Source organism: Amblyomma americanum, chromosome 6 (genome assembly GCF_052857255.1).
Source record: "Amblyomma americanum isolate KBUSLIRL-KWMA chromosome 6, ASM5285725v1, whole genome shotgun sequence".
In the NCBI taxonomy this organism is placed as follows: Eukaryota; Metazoa; Arthropoda; class Arachnida; order Ixodida; family Ixodidae; genus Amblyomma; species Amblyomma americanum.
In genome coordinates, this window is record NC_135502.1 from 135,060,849 (window position 1) to 135,076,811 (window position 15,963).

At 43.4% G+C, this 15,963-nt stretch overlaps 1 protein-coding gene across 3 annotated transcripts; it reads left to right on the top strand.

Annotated features, from left to right (window-relative positions):
* Nucleotides 1–270: 270 nt before the first annotated feature.
* LOC144094117 (uncharacterized) lies at nucleotides 271–15,585 on the top strand. 3 transcript variants are annotated; one of them, XM_077628037.1, is made up of 4 exons: nucleotides 271–313; nucleotides 571–1,047; nucleotides 1,665–1,838; nucleotides 15,191–15,585. In XM_077628037.1, exons 2-4 carry the CDS (start codon nucleotides 750–752, stop codon nucleotides 15,334–15,336), a joined length of 618 nt encoding a protein of 205 aa, XP_077484163.1. In that variant the 5' UTR covers nucleotides 271–313; nucleotides 571–749; the 3' UTR covers nucleotides 15,337–15,585. The 3 variants fall into 3 exon arrangements, with proteins under 3 accessions (XP_077484163.1, XP_077484164.1, XP_077484161.1); XM_077628035.1 differs by having other exon boundaries at nucleotides 277–467; XM_077628038.1 differs by having other exon boundaries at nucleotides 276–1,047.
* Nucleotides 15,586–15,963: the final 378 nt, after the last annotated feature.

Genomic DNA, 15,963 nt, shown 5'->3' on the forward strand with positions numbered 1-15,963 from the left:
TTTCTGAGTAAAAATTTCCCCCTGATTGTTTATCTTGATTCAGTCCTACATTGCTTTTTCTTCTGAAGCTCAACTTGATACGCTTGTGGTCACTACCTAGACTTCTGGAACCATCTTCATCTATGCTCATTACCCCTAATCTGTTATACATCCTCTGTGACATTAGTGCATAATCTATCGTCGAGTGCAGGTGGGGGTGAGCACTAGCGCCACTGTTCGCGGTGGCGGTTTGGAAAACTAACAAAAACCACACAAGCAAAAGCAAATCAGCGGCGCTGGAGCAGCGCCGCATGCGCAGGTCGCCCTTTATACAGTAGGTCGTGGTTGAACCTACAGGAAATCGTGACGTCGTCGTCGTAGCCTGAAGTTACGGGCATAGATTCGCACATGTTACGTTATACTAGTGTATTATGCTATCGCCATGGTAACTCTATGGTATCGCGAAACATGTTGCCTAGCAGGCACCGGTAAAAACGCGCAACATTAGTGGCAATCAATCAATTGTGGTCTCTTGTGTCAGTATATAGCGTTTTGTGTGTTCTTTTTTTGCTCTTTTCAATTTTATTGCAGCTCTGGCTTCACCAACGCAGTTCGCAGCGGAACATTAGGAGGCGTGCGTGGTGGGAGTACAAGTAGATACCGTCTGCGCGATAACTCGCTTGGAGCGCACCCCTACTGTCACGTCGAGTCCGATTCTGTTCTTCGTAATAAGATAAGCAGTTCGATAGCGCAATGAATGGATCACAGCGATGTCAGCCGCGTCTTCGGCGCATTGCGGCGAAATGTTTCCGTCGGACGACGTGGTGCCCGTGGCACCTGTGATCCACATCCCCCTGCAGCCCCTTTCGGAGAAAGGAACAACTACAGCAGCCCTGTCAGTGTTCGAAGGGAATGTGGCGATAAGCATGCCTCCACCAAAGCCGGGCGTCTTCTTCTTCATCTTGCTCATACTGTCGGTTGCGTGGACTCTCGCGGGAGTCGTATTTTTCGGCCTGTGTTTTTTCCAGTACAAGCACTATCACGCTGCAATATGGGCCTTGGCGTCGGGTGAGTCACCTTTTCTGTACGCCGTTTTCGGCCTTCCCAATTCCTTCTCTTGGGGCCCGTTTTTTTTTTATTCTGGCGCTTGATGCATAGAAAAGGCGCCGAAAACTGCTCTCTCTCTCTCCTTTCTCTCGCGGTGTTTGTGCTTGCTCTAGCACTCTTTGCGCGTGTTCGTGTTGCAGGGGTCTTGCCCTGCTAATTCTCAGCTGGACGGCCATGAAAACATTTGCTCGTTTAGGCTGTTCTTAACCGCGGCGTAAAACTGAAAACGTCTCAAAGATGCGGAGCGGCGTTCGAGCGTATTCTCGCCCCTCCCTTTTAGGCGTTGGTGGCGATTGTCTCAAACCTGCAGAGCTTGAGCGTGATAAACAGCGGATGTCATCGCACCACTGCAGCGACGTGACAGTACTAGCAAGGGGTGAGATCGTGCCCATCGCTGTCGGGGAGAAAGCCTATTTAGCACTGCACATGTCACTTCAATACCTGCGTGACTTTCACCATCCAAGTTTGAGTAACGTGGTGTGTTTTTTCGTAATAAGATAGGCCCTTCATATTTGTGATGTATAGCACATAGCAGCAGTCACTGTTATTGCCTCTATGTCATATCTGCTTTGCTGCAGGGATCTTCTCGGGAGGTGTCCTTCACCTCCAAATCCTGCATCTCGCAAAGAGGCTTGACCTCTGGCACGATATCCACACACTCGGAGGCCTGAAGGTTCTTGGTGGTATCGTGTCCACTACCAGCCTGGTTTCGTCTGCCACTTACTGGGCATTTGTGATCACTAGGCACGAAGGTAAAGGCACGGGTTGATCATCCGTTTCCAGACATTAAAATCAGCTGTCGGCATCTGCGGACACTGCAGTTCACATTGGAAGGTGTGTTGTTGAGGCGTATGCTTGTTTTTTTACACAGTACAAGAACATTGCAATGGCCCAGCAAAGAAGCAATTAGTGGCTGAAAACATTTCTGGTGACGCTGTACTTGCAACATTTCAGTTGTTAAAGCAGTGTTCAAGTTCACTGCTTCATAGTGCAGTGCACACTAGAGTTGTTTCCAGCAGTTCTGTTGCATATGCAGAGTGTACAGCAATGTGAAAGATTAACAGAACAATTGGTGATGATGAGTGCAGCTGCTGCCTGCATAATTTATGCCATCGTGCCTCGCTGCCACATTGCGCATCTAATGTGAAAGCATTACTTGGCTCGTTGAGCGACTCCGCCGTCACCAGAAAGCTGTGGCACAAACTTGTCATCACCCCTCTTGGAGTGATGGGCTGTCAGAAGGCAAGGCTAGATTGAGAAAGGCAAGTGGACTTTCGCGGTAAATGGAAACAGGTTTGGAGGTGCCTCTCCTCTTCTCTGCAGTGTTATTTAATACCCTCTCAGCTGGATAATAAAGCATACTGTGCTCAAGAAGGCGGCAGCTGGGCCCCTCCCTTGTGTACATTAGGCAAGGGGGTCTGTCTGGACAGGCTTGATGTGGTACATGTACACAGTGGCGTGTCTGCTCCGCAAGATACTCTAGAAAGTAACGCGGTGATGTTCGCTGCTGTGTTCATTTTAACACGGCTTATGGCGTCTTCATCATCAGAAGTTGGATTGCTCATGCCTAAATAGTCAGGCGAGACAATAAAGCGTGGCCCTAGGCAGCAGTTCATGCCAGCGAACTACGAGACCATCGCAACATAGCAAAACGTGCAAAGTGAGACAACGTTCACCCCTTTAACCCCCCGACAGCAATTTTCCGACACACTCAGCGACAAGTATAAATGCTCTCACATTTAGACATCATAAGCATTGCTTAGGTGCACCCATAATTTTTTTTGCTTTCTTACTACAGAACATACGTGTACAGCACTGTTTCTACCTGCAGTTTTTTCCTGGTTGCTTGGTTCGGAAGGGAGGTGTTTTTCACATGAGAACGGTCAGGCATGCCAGAAGAGCTATTGTTTCCCATAAAAAAAAAATGTATATTCTAAGGCTTAATTTTGTGAAGGTCTAATTTCGCATTTTTCTCGAACCACGTAGACGTCACAAAAAGTTGTCTTCATGGATATTTTTTGTGAAGAAAGCACTAAGGGGCTCCTCACCTTTGCTTCGCGACATTTAGTACTCGTGAAATATTCCAATATTGCAACTTTAACTGAACTCATGAGATAATGAGCTTTAGAAAAAAGTTGTTTATAGAGTATCACACTGCTTTGGAGCAATTTAAGTGAGCCTAAACTCAGCTTCAAAAAAATGTTAGCAAAAGGGCGTGTTCACTGCTACTTTCTGCCTATTTCCCTAATGTTCCAGTTTTTGCCTACATGAGTTCTTATTCTGCATAAATGCAGCTTTGTGTGGATGCTACTCTTTTTCAGATGTAGACATTGCTGAGAATGCGTCATGCATTATTTGATTTTTGACACTGTCCATAAATGTGAATCTTGGTGAATGGTGCAGTTTTGTTGTAATCTCTGAACGCACTGCAGTGGCTTAATGGCTGTGGCTGATAAAGCCAGAGGTCACAGTATCGATTCTTGTACGCAGAGGCCGCATGTCATTGCAGGCTAAATGTTTTTTTACTGTGTGTCACATAAAGAGCCCCAGGTGGTCGAAATTAATTCCGAATACTCCTCCTAGCTTCAGGGCATTAAACCCCATATATTACTACTGCTCTCATATCTGGCGTTTCTTTTAAACTATTACCAAACTGCATCTTGAAATGTTGCTTGCAGTACCAATGCTTTTTAATTTCATGGTACAGCCAGTGCAAAATTGTTTACATGAAAGGAAGTGCTTACCTTTCATAATATCTTTCTTTTATATGTGCATGTTCCTGAGCGAATGCTTATTTTCAAATTGAAAACTAAATAATATCACAGATTTGCCGGTCTGGTTGGGTTTGAAGACTTATAAACTGCACAACTCCACCCAAAAATTTTAACTTTAACCCAACGCTAGCGCCAGCGTGACTAACAGCCTATACCCCCTCCCCCCGGCCTTTCGCATCACAGCTGTCGTTCCTTTGACCCCCCCCCCCCCCCCTCCTCCCCTCCATACTTAGACGCTTAGCTATTGCCCTCAGTCACCCCTGATGAAGGAGCCAAGTCGGCTTCGAATCGTTGGGTTAAAGTTAAAATTTTTGGTTGGAGTTGTGCAGTTTATTATTTTCAAATTGGTTTAATATATAGAGATGCAGACTTCCTTTGGGACTGTAAGCATGAAAAGTTTCAGCTCATTTTGTAATAGGTTCAAAAAGGCATGCTGCATCATTTTGTTTGCTTGCAAGTTAAGCAGCAATAAATGCCTCCCCCGCCCATCTCTTCTTTAAGCTCTTCTGCAGAGCAGAGAAATTGTTTTCTAATCATAATACAATGGCAGAATGTCTAGCATGAAGCAGAATGCCAAGATTTGTGCATTCAAAGTTCCTGAAGCGTAGTTGTCATTGGTCAGAAAAGAAAAGAAGAAAAATGCATTGATGCTTTTATATAGAGTGCTCGTGTGCACTTGTGGAACTTGGACTTCCACTCAGACCCCGTCTATCTCCACGCATGCCTGAAACGCTGTTTTTAAAGTGGAATAACAGTTAATTATCAGTACTAAAGCTGTATTGAAACCTGCATATTTACCGCAACTAATGCTGTGCGTCTGGACTGCTGAAGGCAGTGGTTGCTGATCTGACAAAGCAGTGGTGTTGGGTCCTTCCACTGTGTAGACTGGGGCCTGCACCAATGAGAGAACAGTGTATTTTAAGAGTGCAGGAATTTGTGCACCTACATTATCCACGGTGGATTCATGCCAAGTGCTCACGCTGCTAAGGCATTCTTCCGAATCTTGTTGAGCTTTCTCTGGGAAGACTGTAGGCAGCCCTGGTTCATTTAAGTCATTCTATAACTAAGTCCAGTCAGCATGAAATTTAAAAGCCACTGCTGTGGCCTGTGCATATGAGCATCCGTCTAGCAGCATGCAGGAAGTGCTGGGCTTGACAACTAGAGTCGCCAAGTACCTACTGGTTTTTCAATGCATACAAGGTTTCCCTGGCACGGTGTTGGCTATCTTTAGAGCGACATGTTTGACCTAAGTGGTTGGTAGTCCAATCACACAACTTAAATTTGACTCTGAGGTAAAGCCAAATTATAGCCAGAATGTCAATGAAAGGTAGCGCTTGTCCTTTGTCTTTCTTTGCGTCCGTGTGTTTTTTTGCACTTTTCGTCTTACAACATGAATTGTTCAAATTTCGTTTCGCTAGGTCTCGGAGTTGTACAACTTTTGCTCGAGGCTGCACCTTATAGTGTCTTGAAGGTGGTGTACAAAAATCACTGCAGAATGTTTTTTTATTACTTCTTGCTATCCTGAGGCTACTGATCCAATCAACTCTGAGCCAATAGCAGTGTTTTAGTACTATGTAAACTGCTGGGAGCAAGTACAGTAGAACTTGTCGGGCCAGTTGGTTCATTATAGATGCAAACGAAGAACTGCGCAAACGAGACACGGACGACAGAGAGGCAAAGACACACAAACGCAGTTCTGTGTCATTGCCTCTTCGCTGACCGTGTCTCGTTTGGGCACATCAAGTACAGTCGTTAAGCCTTCCTCATTACCATGTCAGCACTCACTCGCTCCTTGTGCTGTAGGTCTGTGTAACGCTACTTAAACAGATTTTTGCGCTGGTACCAAAGACAGGAGCTATAGTTGAATGGTGCTGCTGATAGTGATGACCACAGCCGAAATTTGTACTCTTTCATCACTAAGTTTGTTCTGGTGAGGTAGTTTCTCCTGAAGGATTGTCGTGCAGGGCAGTCGGATGGTGAATAACACGTCCGTTTTAGAAACCTTGGACCAGTAAGCATCTAGGGCAGTATGGCTGCAAATTCAGATTTGTCCAAAGTGATGTTTTCAGCCATGACTTGATCTTATCAGTAACTGGAGGATAGCAAGCTGGGACAAAAACTAACTTCTGGCCATGATTTGTTACAACATATCAAGGACTTGTAATGCAGCCTGTGCACATGCATGAAAGGTGTTGTTGACCAAGTTTCTTGCCTGTGGTTCTGATTTATACACTCTTTTAGATAGCTGTGAATGGGTTCCTGCAGTGTTGTAAGAAAGTTTCAGTAGGCTCAAGGAATAGTATTGCCACTAGAAAATAAAGACCTGTAGTAGGAGCATCACAGCTCTGCCTAAGCCACTAGATTTAGTATATATTGCATGAATGTTTATTCAAACTTACCTAATTCTTTGTTCAGCGTGTAAGTAAAGCACTTAGATAAGCTAAAGCCAAGGAAAAATACTTCTCATTTTGAATAAAACCTGCAAGTGAAAATTAATTTCATGCTTCCATAACATCACCTGCATTACTTCACTATCAGATGAAATGAAACCGGGCTTTTATTTTACATCTAAAGAGTGAAGTGGGTGATGGGTAAAACCCGCATATGTTCAGCTTGACACAGCCCTACCCTCTCTATGTACAATTCGACAGCACGTATGTACAAGCAAATTATAAAGTGTCGAAGAGTCCACTACCGTCAAAGTAGTAATTTCTGCTGCTGAGGGGCACAAAAATCTGCTAAATTTGGCGGAAGAACTGCTGACATCGCAATGCTTTCAAGGAATGTTCAAGTAGACAAGAATTTCGCCACAAGACTACTGCAAATGCAGTGCAGTCATAACAAACACTTCCCTGTTTTGGAGTCTCTGACTTGTGTTGTTACTGAGTGTATATCCGCACTATTATCTGAATACCCTTTCTTGGGAAAAAAAAGGCCCTGTGTACACCACTGCTCAGGTATGGCACCAGGATCTTCATAGTAAGGTGGCAAGTCAAATTTCGCATCAGTGCAAAATCTGTCGCATTGCTGCCTGTAATCACAAAATGAGTAAAATGAAAAAAAAAATCCAGCTACGATAGCTTGTCATGATACCGTTTTTCAGATTCAAGCTGTTTATTGCATGTTGTTCGCTACGCATCTAGGAACAGCTGGGCTAATTATGAGCTCATTTTGGTGTAGCAAGTAATTTGTAATTTAATTTTTTAAAGAGTTCTGCTAAACCATGTCGCAGTCAGGCAACACTGGTGCGCTTGCTATCCATGATGATATAAGCTGACAGTCACATGCTTGCTCATGACTGAACTGCGCACTGTGGGCAGTGAGCTTACGGGAGTGGGTTGATCGTTTTTCGTTCTGGGGGTGCAGAAGAGTGAAGGGGGAAGTTGAACAGATGATGCAAGCCTATACCTCACGACAGGGGAACATGGGGAACAAAGGCCTGTGTGCTTCCCTTTTATCTTGCTTCTGTCCGATCTCCACAATGCCCCACTGCTGGACTCGAGTAGGTGCACAATCTGCTCTGCACCGACAGTTTGGGCAGCAGTTTTGCAGCAGACGACAGTGCTATCGGGTCATGCGTCACTCAGGCTGCTTCAGTATGGCCGTCACTGCAAGAGGGAGGGGCTTAGAGCCGATAACGTCAAATTAACTTTTCTAACTCAAATGTGTGCGTAGGGCAATACATTTTTTTTAAGTGCACATAACATCCTGGCTGGTTTGTTTAGCTGCAATGTAAAACCACGATTTGTTGGTAGACCGTGTCATGACCCCTTTAATGATCGGCGAGGGAACTTAACAAAGGCCGCATCCTTCTCGTCAGAATCTGAAAAAAGCGGTCAACAGCTTTCAACAGAAGGGCTCTTGAGGTGGCGACGGCCACCTCTCGCCTCGCCTTGGCACCATTGCTGCCACTGCACTTTCACATAGACAGAACAGAGCCTTTTGCTTTCAGTGTTACTTCTATGGAAATTTTGTTATTCTTGCCAATATATGTGTAGCTGTAGATGTGAAGTAACATTTTATTTTAATGGTGCTCAAGATTGAACTGTTATCTTTGTGCCTTCTTAAGAATACACAAAGGTGGGAATACATGTTCTCAGTGGAGGTCAGCTTTACATGAAGACGTCTGCATGTGCGTAATGGAAGCTGCCGTGGTGGCTCAGTGGTTATGGTGCTTGGCTGCTGACTCGAAAGGTGCAGGTTATATCCCGGCCGCGGCGGTCGCATTATGATGGAGGCAAAATGCTACAGGCATGTGTGCTTTGCAATGTCAGTGCACGTGAAAGAACCCCAGGTGGTTTAAATTATCCGGAGCCCTCCACTATGGCATCCCTCATAGCCTGAGTCTCTTTAGGACATTGAACCATAAAAAGAACCGTAAAACCATAAACCATAAAAACGTGTGTAATGGTACAAATGCATTTTGTTTCGTTTCTAGCCATGCAATGGGAAATATACAAATTTTAGGTACCTCTGAATCTTGGACACCTTGCGCACAACTGTAGGAATTTTCCTTTATCTTTAGTAAACTACTATCATATTTCCGTGATAAAGAACAGTTTTTTTTTTTCAATATAGATAACCCATATGTATGCAGCAATTTTTCACTTTGCGGCCTTTAGAGTACGAAAATGATGCTGTATGTTTGTACCCTATCCCCGCTAGCCTCTTCATCTCCTCCTCCCACCTAACTTTCTGCTGCCTCCTGCTACGCTTCCCTTTCCTTGGAATCCAGTCTGTTACCCTCGAGGCCCCTTGGTCATCTTGACTTTGCATTACATGCCCTGCCCTGCCATCTGCCTTGATGGCGCAAGCCATGAGCGTCAGTGTCTGCGGTTTTGAAGAAAACTGAAGGTGGTCTGTGTAATGAATTTTTCAGTAAGTTTTCCATTATGAAAATGGTTAAGAAAGCATAATTTTCTAATGAGTTGATGCTATCTGATCTACTTGCATACTTGGAAATGAGTTCGTATAAGTGGATGTCACTAGTGTAACTAATAGTTTGATAAGAGCAAATCACAGAAGTACACATTTGGCAAGTTTCACCAACCCGATTTTACTATTTGCCTAGAGAATTGGCCACAAGATGTGCTACTTCATTGGAACATGTGAACCAAATGGCTAATGTCATGCATTCCCAGTCAAGCATATTTGTTCTAGAAAAGAAGCAGCTGTACAGGACGAAATTTTTAGTTATATGGAGAATAAGGAAGGGCAGGCAGTGGTAGCAAACCTTTTGTGCTCACAAAGAAAATTTAGTTTGGAAAACCATGTTCAGATCTGTTTCCAGTTACAAAACCAACAAAATATTTTTCATTAAAGTCAGCATTGTTTAGACATGTCCGTCATTATCATCATCAGCCTGACTACGCCCACTGCAGGACAAATGCCTCTCCCATGTCTCTCCAATTAACTCTGTCCTGTGCCAGCTGTGGCCACCCTATCCCCGCAAACATCTCATCCTCCCACCTAACTTTCTGCCGCCTCCTGCTACGCTTCCCTTTCCTTGGAATCCAGTCGGTTACCCTCGAGGACCCTCGATTATCCTGACTTTGCTTTTTATGCCTTGCCCTGCCATCTACTGTACTAAGAGAGCTTTGGAGATATGGTTGGGTTGTTACTCTTGCAGGAATTATAGCCTTCACTTGTCAGCAAAGTTTGCCTTAAGTGCACCAAATATAGTGTGTCGTATTGAAGAATTAATTTTTTCAGTACAACTGAAAAACATTGAACGCTTGTGACTAAATACTCATCTAGAAATTAGATATTCTCCTTTTAGTGGGTCTCCAACTTTGTTGGGCAGTATCAGGTGCTTTTAATCCTTATTCATAAAAATGACACCAATCTAGGCACGACAGCCGCCCACTGGCATTCTGCATCAAACTGTGGTTGTAACTTTATATTTAAGCTCGAGGGAGCTTGAAGATACCTTCATTACGCTTGTCAGAAACTGCAGGGTCTGAATAATTCAAAATATTTTTTTGTGTTGCCTTGGGTTCACCAATCACTTTTAAAAAGAAAACGTAGTGTAGTGTTATTATTTGAAATTTGCTTGGAGACCATCTTTTGAAGGTGTTTCTTTTGAACCTTGCCTACAGTGCAGAAACTATTGATTGAACAAACTTAATATGCATGGCTGCAGAGCTGTTAAAAGATTATGGACACCTAGGTTTATTGCATGTTTTCTTCTTTACAGTGATCCGTTAGATATTAGAATACATTGATCACAGCGTGGTATTCGCCTATGACTGCTAAATAATTTATAATTGAGTTCCTTCTTTCATGTTCCAGTTTCAGTTTCATCAGCCGAACAATGTCTGTGATGTGCAGTTGACCTTTATGTCACGTGAGGCATGAAAAAACTGCAGTATGAATGCTGATACATAGCTTTAACTCACTACAGCAATTAAATCGGCCTATTTCAAGAGCTACAGTTTTAACAAACGGCATATTGGCAGTTATATTGCCGTTTTATTTGTGCCCCACGTGACAGAAAGATCAACTACACATCACAGACATTGTTTAGTTAATAAAACCGAAACATTGTCAAGAAGAAATTCTGTTATAAATTATTTAGCAGTCATAGGCGAATACTACAGGATGCCCCATGTATACCAATATCTAATGCATCATTTGAAATAAGAAAACTCGAGATCAAGCATTTGGTGTCTGTAGTCCTCTAAATTTAATGAGTAGTGGTAGTGCTCCGTGAGTAAAGTTGTGCTTTGTCTTGTGTGACCTAGAATAGTTTGCCCTCCTTTTGCGTACTTAGCCCAATGTGTCAAGGGCATGTTACAGAGCATATTACGGCCTTTTCATTTGGGAACAAAGGCAGGAGATAACCTGTGTGGTGACAGATAGCACTCTTGGGTGAGGTCGGCAGTCTTTTTTCAGATTAGTGTTCTGGGGTGCTTTTAAAGTGTTAACTCCATAAGTGGGGTTGATGCATTGCACACGGTGGGGTATCAGTCATGTGCACTGTTGTGGTTTGATACTGAGGTGTCATATTAACTTGCTGTGGCACTTATTAAAGTTTTGCAACGCCAACTGGCCAAGCCCTGAACCTTAGCATTGTTGTAGTCTGCAGAAGGCTACTAGTGCATGTCATGTGTGTGCTGGTTCTGGTTGCATACCTAACCCATTTAGAAAATGCAATTCAAGCAAGTCAAATGACATTCATTTAATCAGGATGGAACTACTAGAGTGTCTCATGCCTTATTTTTGTTTAGGAGCCACTAATATTTGGTGCTTGTAGAAATGCTCCCTTGTGGCACTATAATTTGTGTGGCGAGAAAATGACTTTGTTCAGTTCATAGCAGGCCATGCAAACAGCTCCAAATGTACACTAGGTTCTTTTATTCATATTAAGCGCTCAACACGTGGACAAAGAAGAAACTAGCACTAATCGCTCGTCCTGTCCGTTTCTTTTTCTATGTCCACGTCTTAAGCAGTAGTTTTGCGTTTAATATGATTCACTATCAACTAGCCCAAATTTCTGCTTCGAATTCATTTATTGCTGACCATAGATGAGGTTATCACTGAAATTGTGGTGAAGTTGAAGGAACTCTGCAGTAAGTATTGTGCGCAGACCTGTTCTGTGCTGTAGTACATGTGGAAGCACCTAAACTGCTAAGATTTTTATTGAGTTGCAAACTGTTTTATCAAGTGCCAACATGTCTTCCTGTAGCAATGATTTCCCGTGCTGGATCTGTCCTGTGAAATGTTGAGTGACGTACCATTCGCTAAACAAGCAAATAAAATAGGAGCACCATTGCTACTAGCATTCACCTTAGCACAGTTCTACTACAAAAGAAAGCTGTTCAGCTTTCTGAAACACCTTCCTAGAATAATTCATTTGTCTTAGTGATGAGCTGTTACATTGGAATTCCATACCGCATTGGGGGATATCCTTGAGGGCCAGTAAACTGGAAATATAAAAGGTGCAGTTTGCACTGGCATTTTGCTACAGGTTCTACACAAACATAATGTACAATCGAGCCTAGATATATTAAACCCGGGGATTTAGAATTATTGGCTATATCGAGCGCACAGATTAACCTTTTTAAAACCCTGAAAAGTTTTACTGTATACCTAACTACAGTTTCGCTGGTTGTTCGGTATACCTAACTATGGCCCACACCCCTGCAAGTGGTGCTTCTCCTAACGGCGCTCTTTGATCATTTTTTGTGAACAGATACTGGTCGGTTGTGCTGCCCTGGAAACCTGCTTATAGCGCTAGTGCTGTGAAACCTTGACAAGATGAGCATGAGGTGTTTATCTAAGAGGCATGGGTTTGATCCTGGCCGCAGCGGTTGCATTTCGATAGAGGCGAAATGCTAGAGGCTCGTGTAGTCTGCTATGCGCGTGTTAAAGAACCGCTGGTGGTTGAAATTATCCTGAGCCCACCACTACGGCGTCCTTTATAGGCTGAGTCGCTTTGGGATGTTAAACGCCATAAGCCACGAATGTGGGGTGTGCTTGAGGGTGGACTTCGGTCTCTTGTTCCTGTATTCCGTGCCATATCACTGTAATGCGATGAAACCAACCTAGCTAAATCCTAGCAATTGCCCTTGCGTGATGTGCTTCGCTGGCAGAGATGTTGCAAAAACCAACTGTAGCTTAATTTTTATGAGCGATTATTCTATTTGTAGTGCACTAGTAACAGGATTAGACATTTTATGATAGGCTCTGTCTAGTTCCAAAGCATCATGTGTAATGGCTTCGATGCGAAGCAGATTAGATGTAGCAATGCCTAGCCAGCGGTAAGCTGCGAGCCCGTCGGAGGGCGGCATGCCATTGCAAGAAGTACTTCGCTAGCATGAGTGCAATGTATTCTTGCTTCGAGATTACAGATAAGGTTATCTATTGCTATTTTTTATGTATTAACTTATCAATATTTCACAGTCCCCTTCGATTTCATTGTTACAATATATCAAGGTTCGACTGTGTTGCTTTGCAACCTTTTATTTTGGATGCATAGTGAAAAATTTTGGTAGCAAATAAAATTTGCCATAGGAGGCATTGACTGTTGCTGCAACTTTGCACTGTTGGTGCTTGTTTATGTGCTACTGCACCGTATCGGGCCTTGACTTGTTTCTCTTATTGTACTCTAAAATTGGTACACATTAACAATTGCACTTCTTGAGTGGAGCACAGCTTATTTTGCACTTTGTGCAGTGATTTTAAACACTGGCCAAACCATTCATGCTGTTGCATTTCCATTTCTGCCTGTGAACAAATGGCCGCTTTCCAACTTTTCTAATGCTAAATGGACAAGTGCGCTGTTCTTTGCAAGCTAAATAGGGTGGTCAAGTAGTTCCTCTTTGCTGCTTTGCAGGGCCCATCTTTTGAGCAACAGTTAGGCTGATTAATGAATATGTCCAACACATTTTCTTCCTCCTTGCTTCCTTTGTCGGTAGCCTGCTATATTCGAGTGCATGGTGTCTATGGCACTTGCTGGCCCTCATTGAACACTATGGGTAACAAGAGAGCAGTGACAGCGTCAAGAGAGAGAGTGTACAGGTGTGCTAGCCATGGCTTGACAAGTTCTTCTAGCGCCACATGTAACTCAACACTCGTGTCCCGCCATGGAGCTGTCCTGTGAAAGTTTTTTCTCTTCCCATTAGACCTTGTTTTAGTTTCTGTTGGTGTGCTTATATGTGTGTTTTATGCTGTATTTGATGTGTAGTATGGGCTTTTGTTTTGTTGCAGCATTCTCGCTTTTGTTTTTATTCTTCTACTGTGACAGTCTCCAATGCAAAGCTACTATGCACTTGAGGGTGATGAAATAAACAGATACTAATCTGTGGCCGTTGGCCACTCAGTTTTGGGATTGGGAGAGCGAAAGTCTTTAAAAAAATTATGGGATGATTCTGCGAAAGCCTCAAAGAAGTGCTGCTTGTACACCAATAACTGTCAACATGTAGGCACAGTTTAGTTGGTGCTTCGCTAAATCTTGTGACAACACTGCAAGATGTGGGCTTGGGTGCTGAAAAGATATCCATGTACAGCGTTTTCTTGGCCCTTCCTTTTTCTTGTTTTTGAGCTTTCAGATAAGACACAAGCTTATGTTCCCTTTGGATATCTGAACTCTCATTGGAGGGTTTGCTAAAAAACACTTTGAGGACGACTTCATCAGATTTTTTTTTCTCACTAAAATTCAGGAGCTGGGCCTATCATGGCTCTCTCGACATCTGTTTGGGAGTAAACTTTTTGTTCCTGAGGAATTCGGTGCCGGTAGATTTTTTTGTTGGAACATTTTTGGAATATTTTCTACCATTCTGATTCATAGTAATGATATTTGCAGTGTTGAGAATTGTGGGTTTGCTTTATTTCTCCATGTTTATGCTTTGTTTTCATCTTGCTTCTGTGATGAAAGTGCACTAGCTCTGGCGATACACAAGTTGCCAAAATTTTTCAAGTGCATAACCATTCAATTTCTGTTCAGGTCAACAAAAAAAACACAGGACGGTTACGGCTATGTAACGTGAGATTCAGCGATAACTGTTTAGGCATTTAATTTTGGGGATATTTTGAAGTAGAAAAGATACAGTAACTTCGTATCGCACTGGTGTAGTGGTGAAGTGATGCACCCCTGCACTGGCAGGCGGCTGTTCTAACAGAGTCAGCTGTAGGCTTATGCGACCCAGGTTGACTGTGATATAAGGTGGATGCATTAATGATCGGTGGGTACGTTAAAGACATCCACCCGGATGTCATTAACGCACCCACCTGTTACGCCGACGGCGACACACAAGCCAGGGACGGGCGCCTAACAGCTATCGCTGTAAAAGTCCCACCTGACATCACAGGAGTGTACTTGTGGAAATGTTTAGCAGTGGTGATGCCAGTCTTAAACACTTTGCTTCTTCCGAGCTCTTAATTTTCTGTTAACACAGCATATTTGTCATTAGAGCAAAGGTTCTGAACCTTTTGGACCTCAGAGAACCCAAAGAGCTTTCAAAAAATGCTCAGGAACACTGCATGCCTTTGATTCGGACTCTTCCTGTTGTGTAACATGGATGTAAGAAAAAGCATGCAGATGCATTGCTTCTAAAAAAATTCCTGAGGTCAATTAATGACCGCCATTACAGCGAAACATTCTGTTGCAAACACAGTATTAGTTCCAAAATATGGTGGAAAAAGGAAGGGGGCAACAAGGTTGAGGCATTTGTGGATCTATGTCCTTGCAGAACCTAAGGTTTCCATGAAACCCAGTTCGAGGATCCATGAATTTTAGAGTGGTTATCTATCAGTCTAGGCCAGCCTAAATTTATCCTCAATGTTACTTGGAGAGAACTAACGCAGACTTCTATGCGCCCCTTTTGCAGGTTTCTCCATGGTTGCTGGCAACTTTTACCCAGCAGCAATTTTGAGCACAGTCACTCTAGTCTGGGGTCTCCTCCTCTATGGCAGTGCCAGGCATTGCCAGAAACGCGTCGCTGAAGCTCACCCGGGTCTCCTTGCCTACGGCTGATTTGGCGTCCCCGACGCATGAGTGCTGCTTGGCCGAGTCCTGGAGCTTCTTTTCAAGTCCTCGTTTTTTTTAAACATGTGCATATAGGTCTCAGGATCATAGGCTGTGTGCCCTCTTCAGGCGGAACTGATACATGCATATGCCACCAAACACTCCTTCTTGTACATAGTGCAACTCAGTAACTTTAATCATACATGTGAATGTTTTGCTGCTGTGTATTTACTCCTTGTATTAAAAGCTCTTTACATATTTTGTTTTGTTTTTAATCTGCCAGCTGATGTTGCAACAGAACAATGTACAAAAATTTTCCTGTAAAAACATATTAAGGACAACAGTAGACCTGCCACGATCATAAAAAAAATGTCTGCAAAGCCTGTGCACCAAGACAAAAGTTTGGCAAATGAACAGAGCGAAGTGTAGTAGCACGTGGCACCCGACCAGAGCATTATTCAGGCACGAGTAAAAAGAAGAAACGAGAAAAAATACGTTTGTAAATTTCCGTCGGTTACCGGTTAATGGTGAGAAAAAAAGGCCAATCCACTTAGACTTTTTCATCTGCAGCACAGGTGGCAGTGCATCCACAGCATTCAATAGCCTGGCATTGAACAGCACACCAAAGCATCTGCT

Bases quoted from the DNA above. Each gene is read 5' to 3' on its own strand.
- LOC144094117 (XM_077628037.1), top strand. From the start codon at position 750: ATGTCAGCCGCGTCTTCGGCGCATTGCGGCGAAATGTTTCCGTCGGAC. The intron at 1,048-1,664 runs GTGAGTCACCTT...GCTTTGCTGCAG, and splicing joins AATATGGGCCTTGGCGTCGG to GGATCTTCTCGGGAGGTGTC. The intron at 1,839-15,190 runs GTAAAGGCACGG...CCCCTTTTGCAG, and splicing joins TGTGATCACTAGGCACGAAG to GTTTCTCCATGGTTGCTGGC.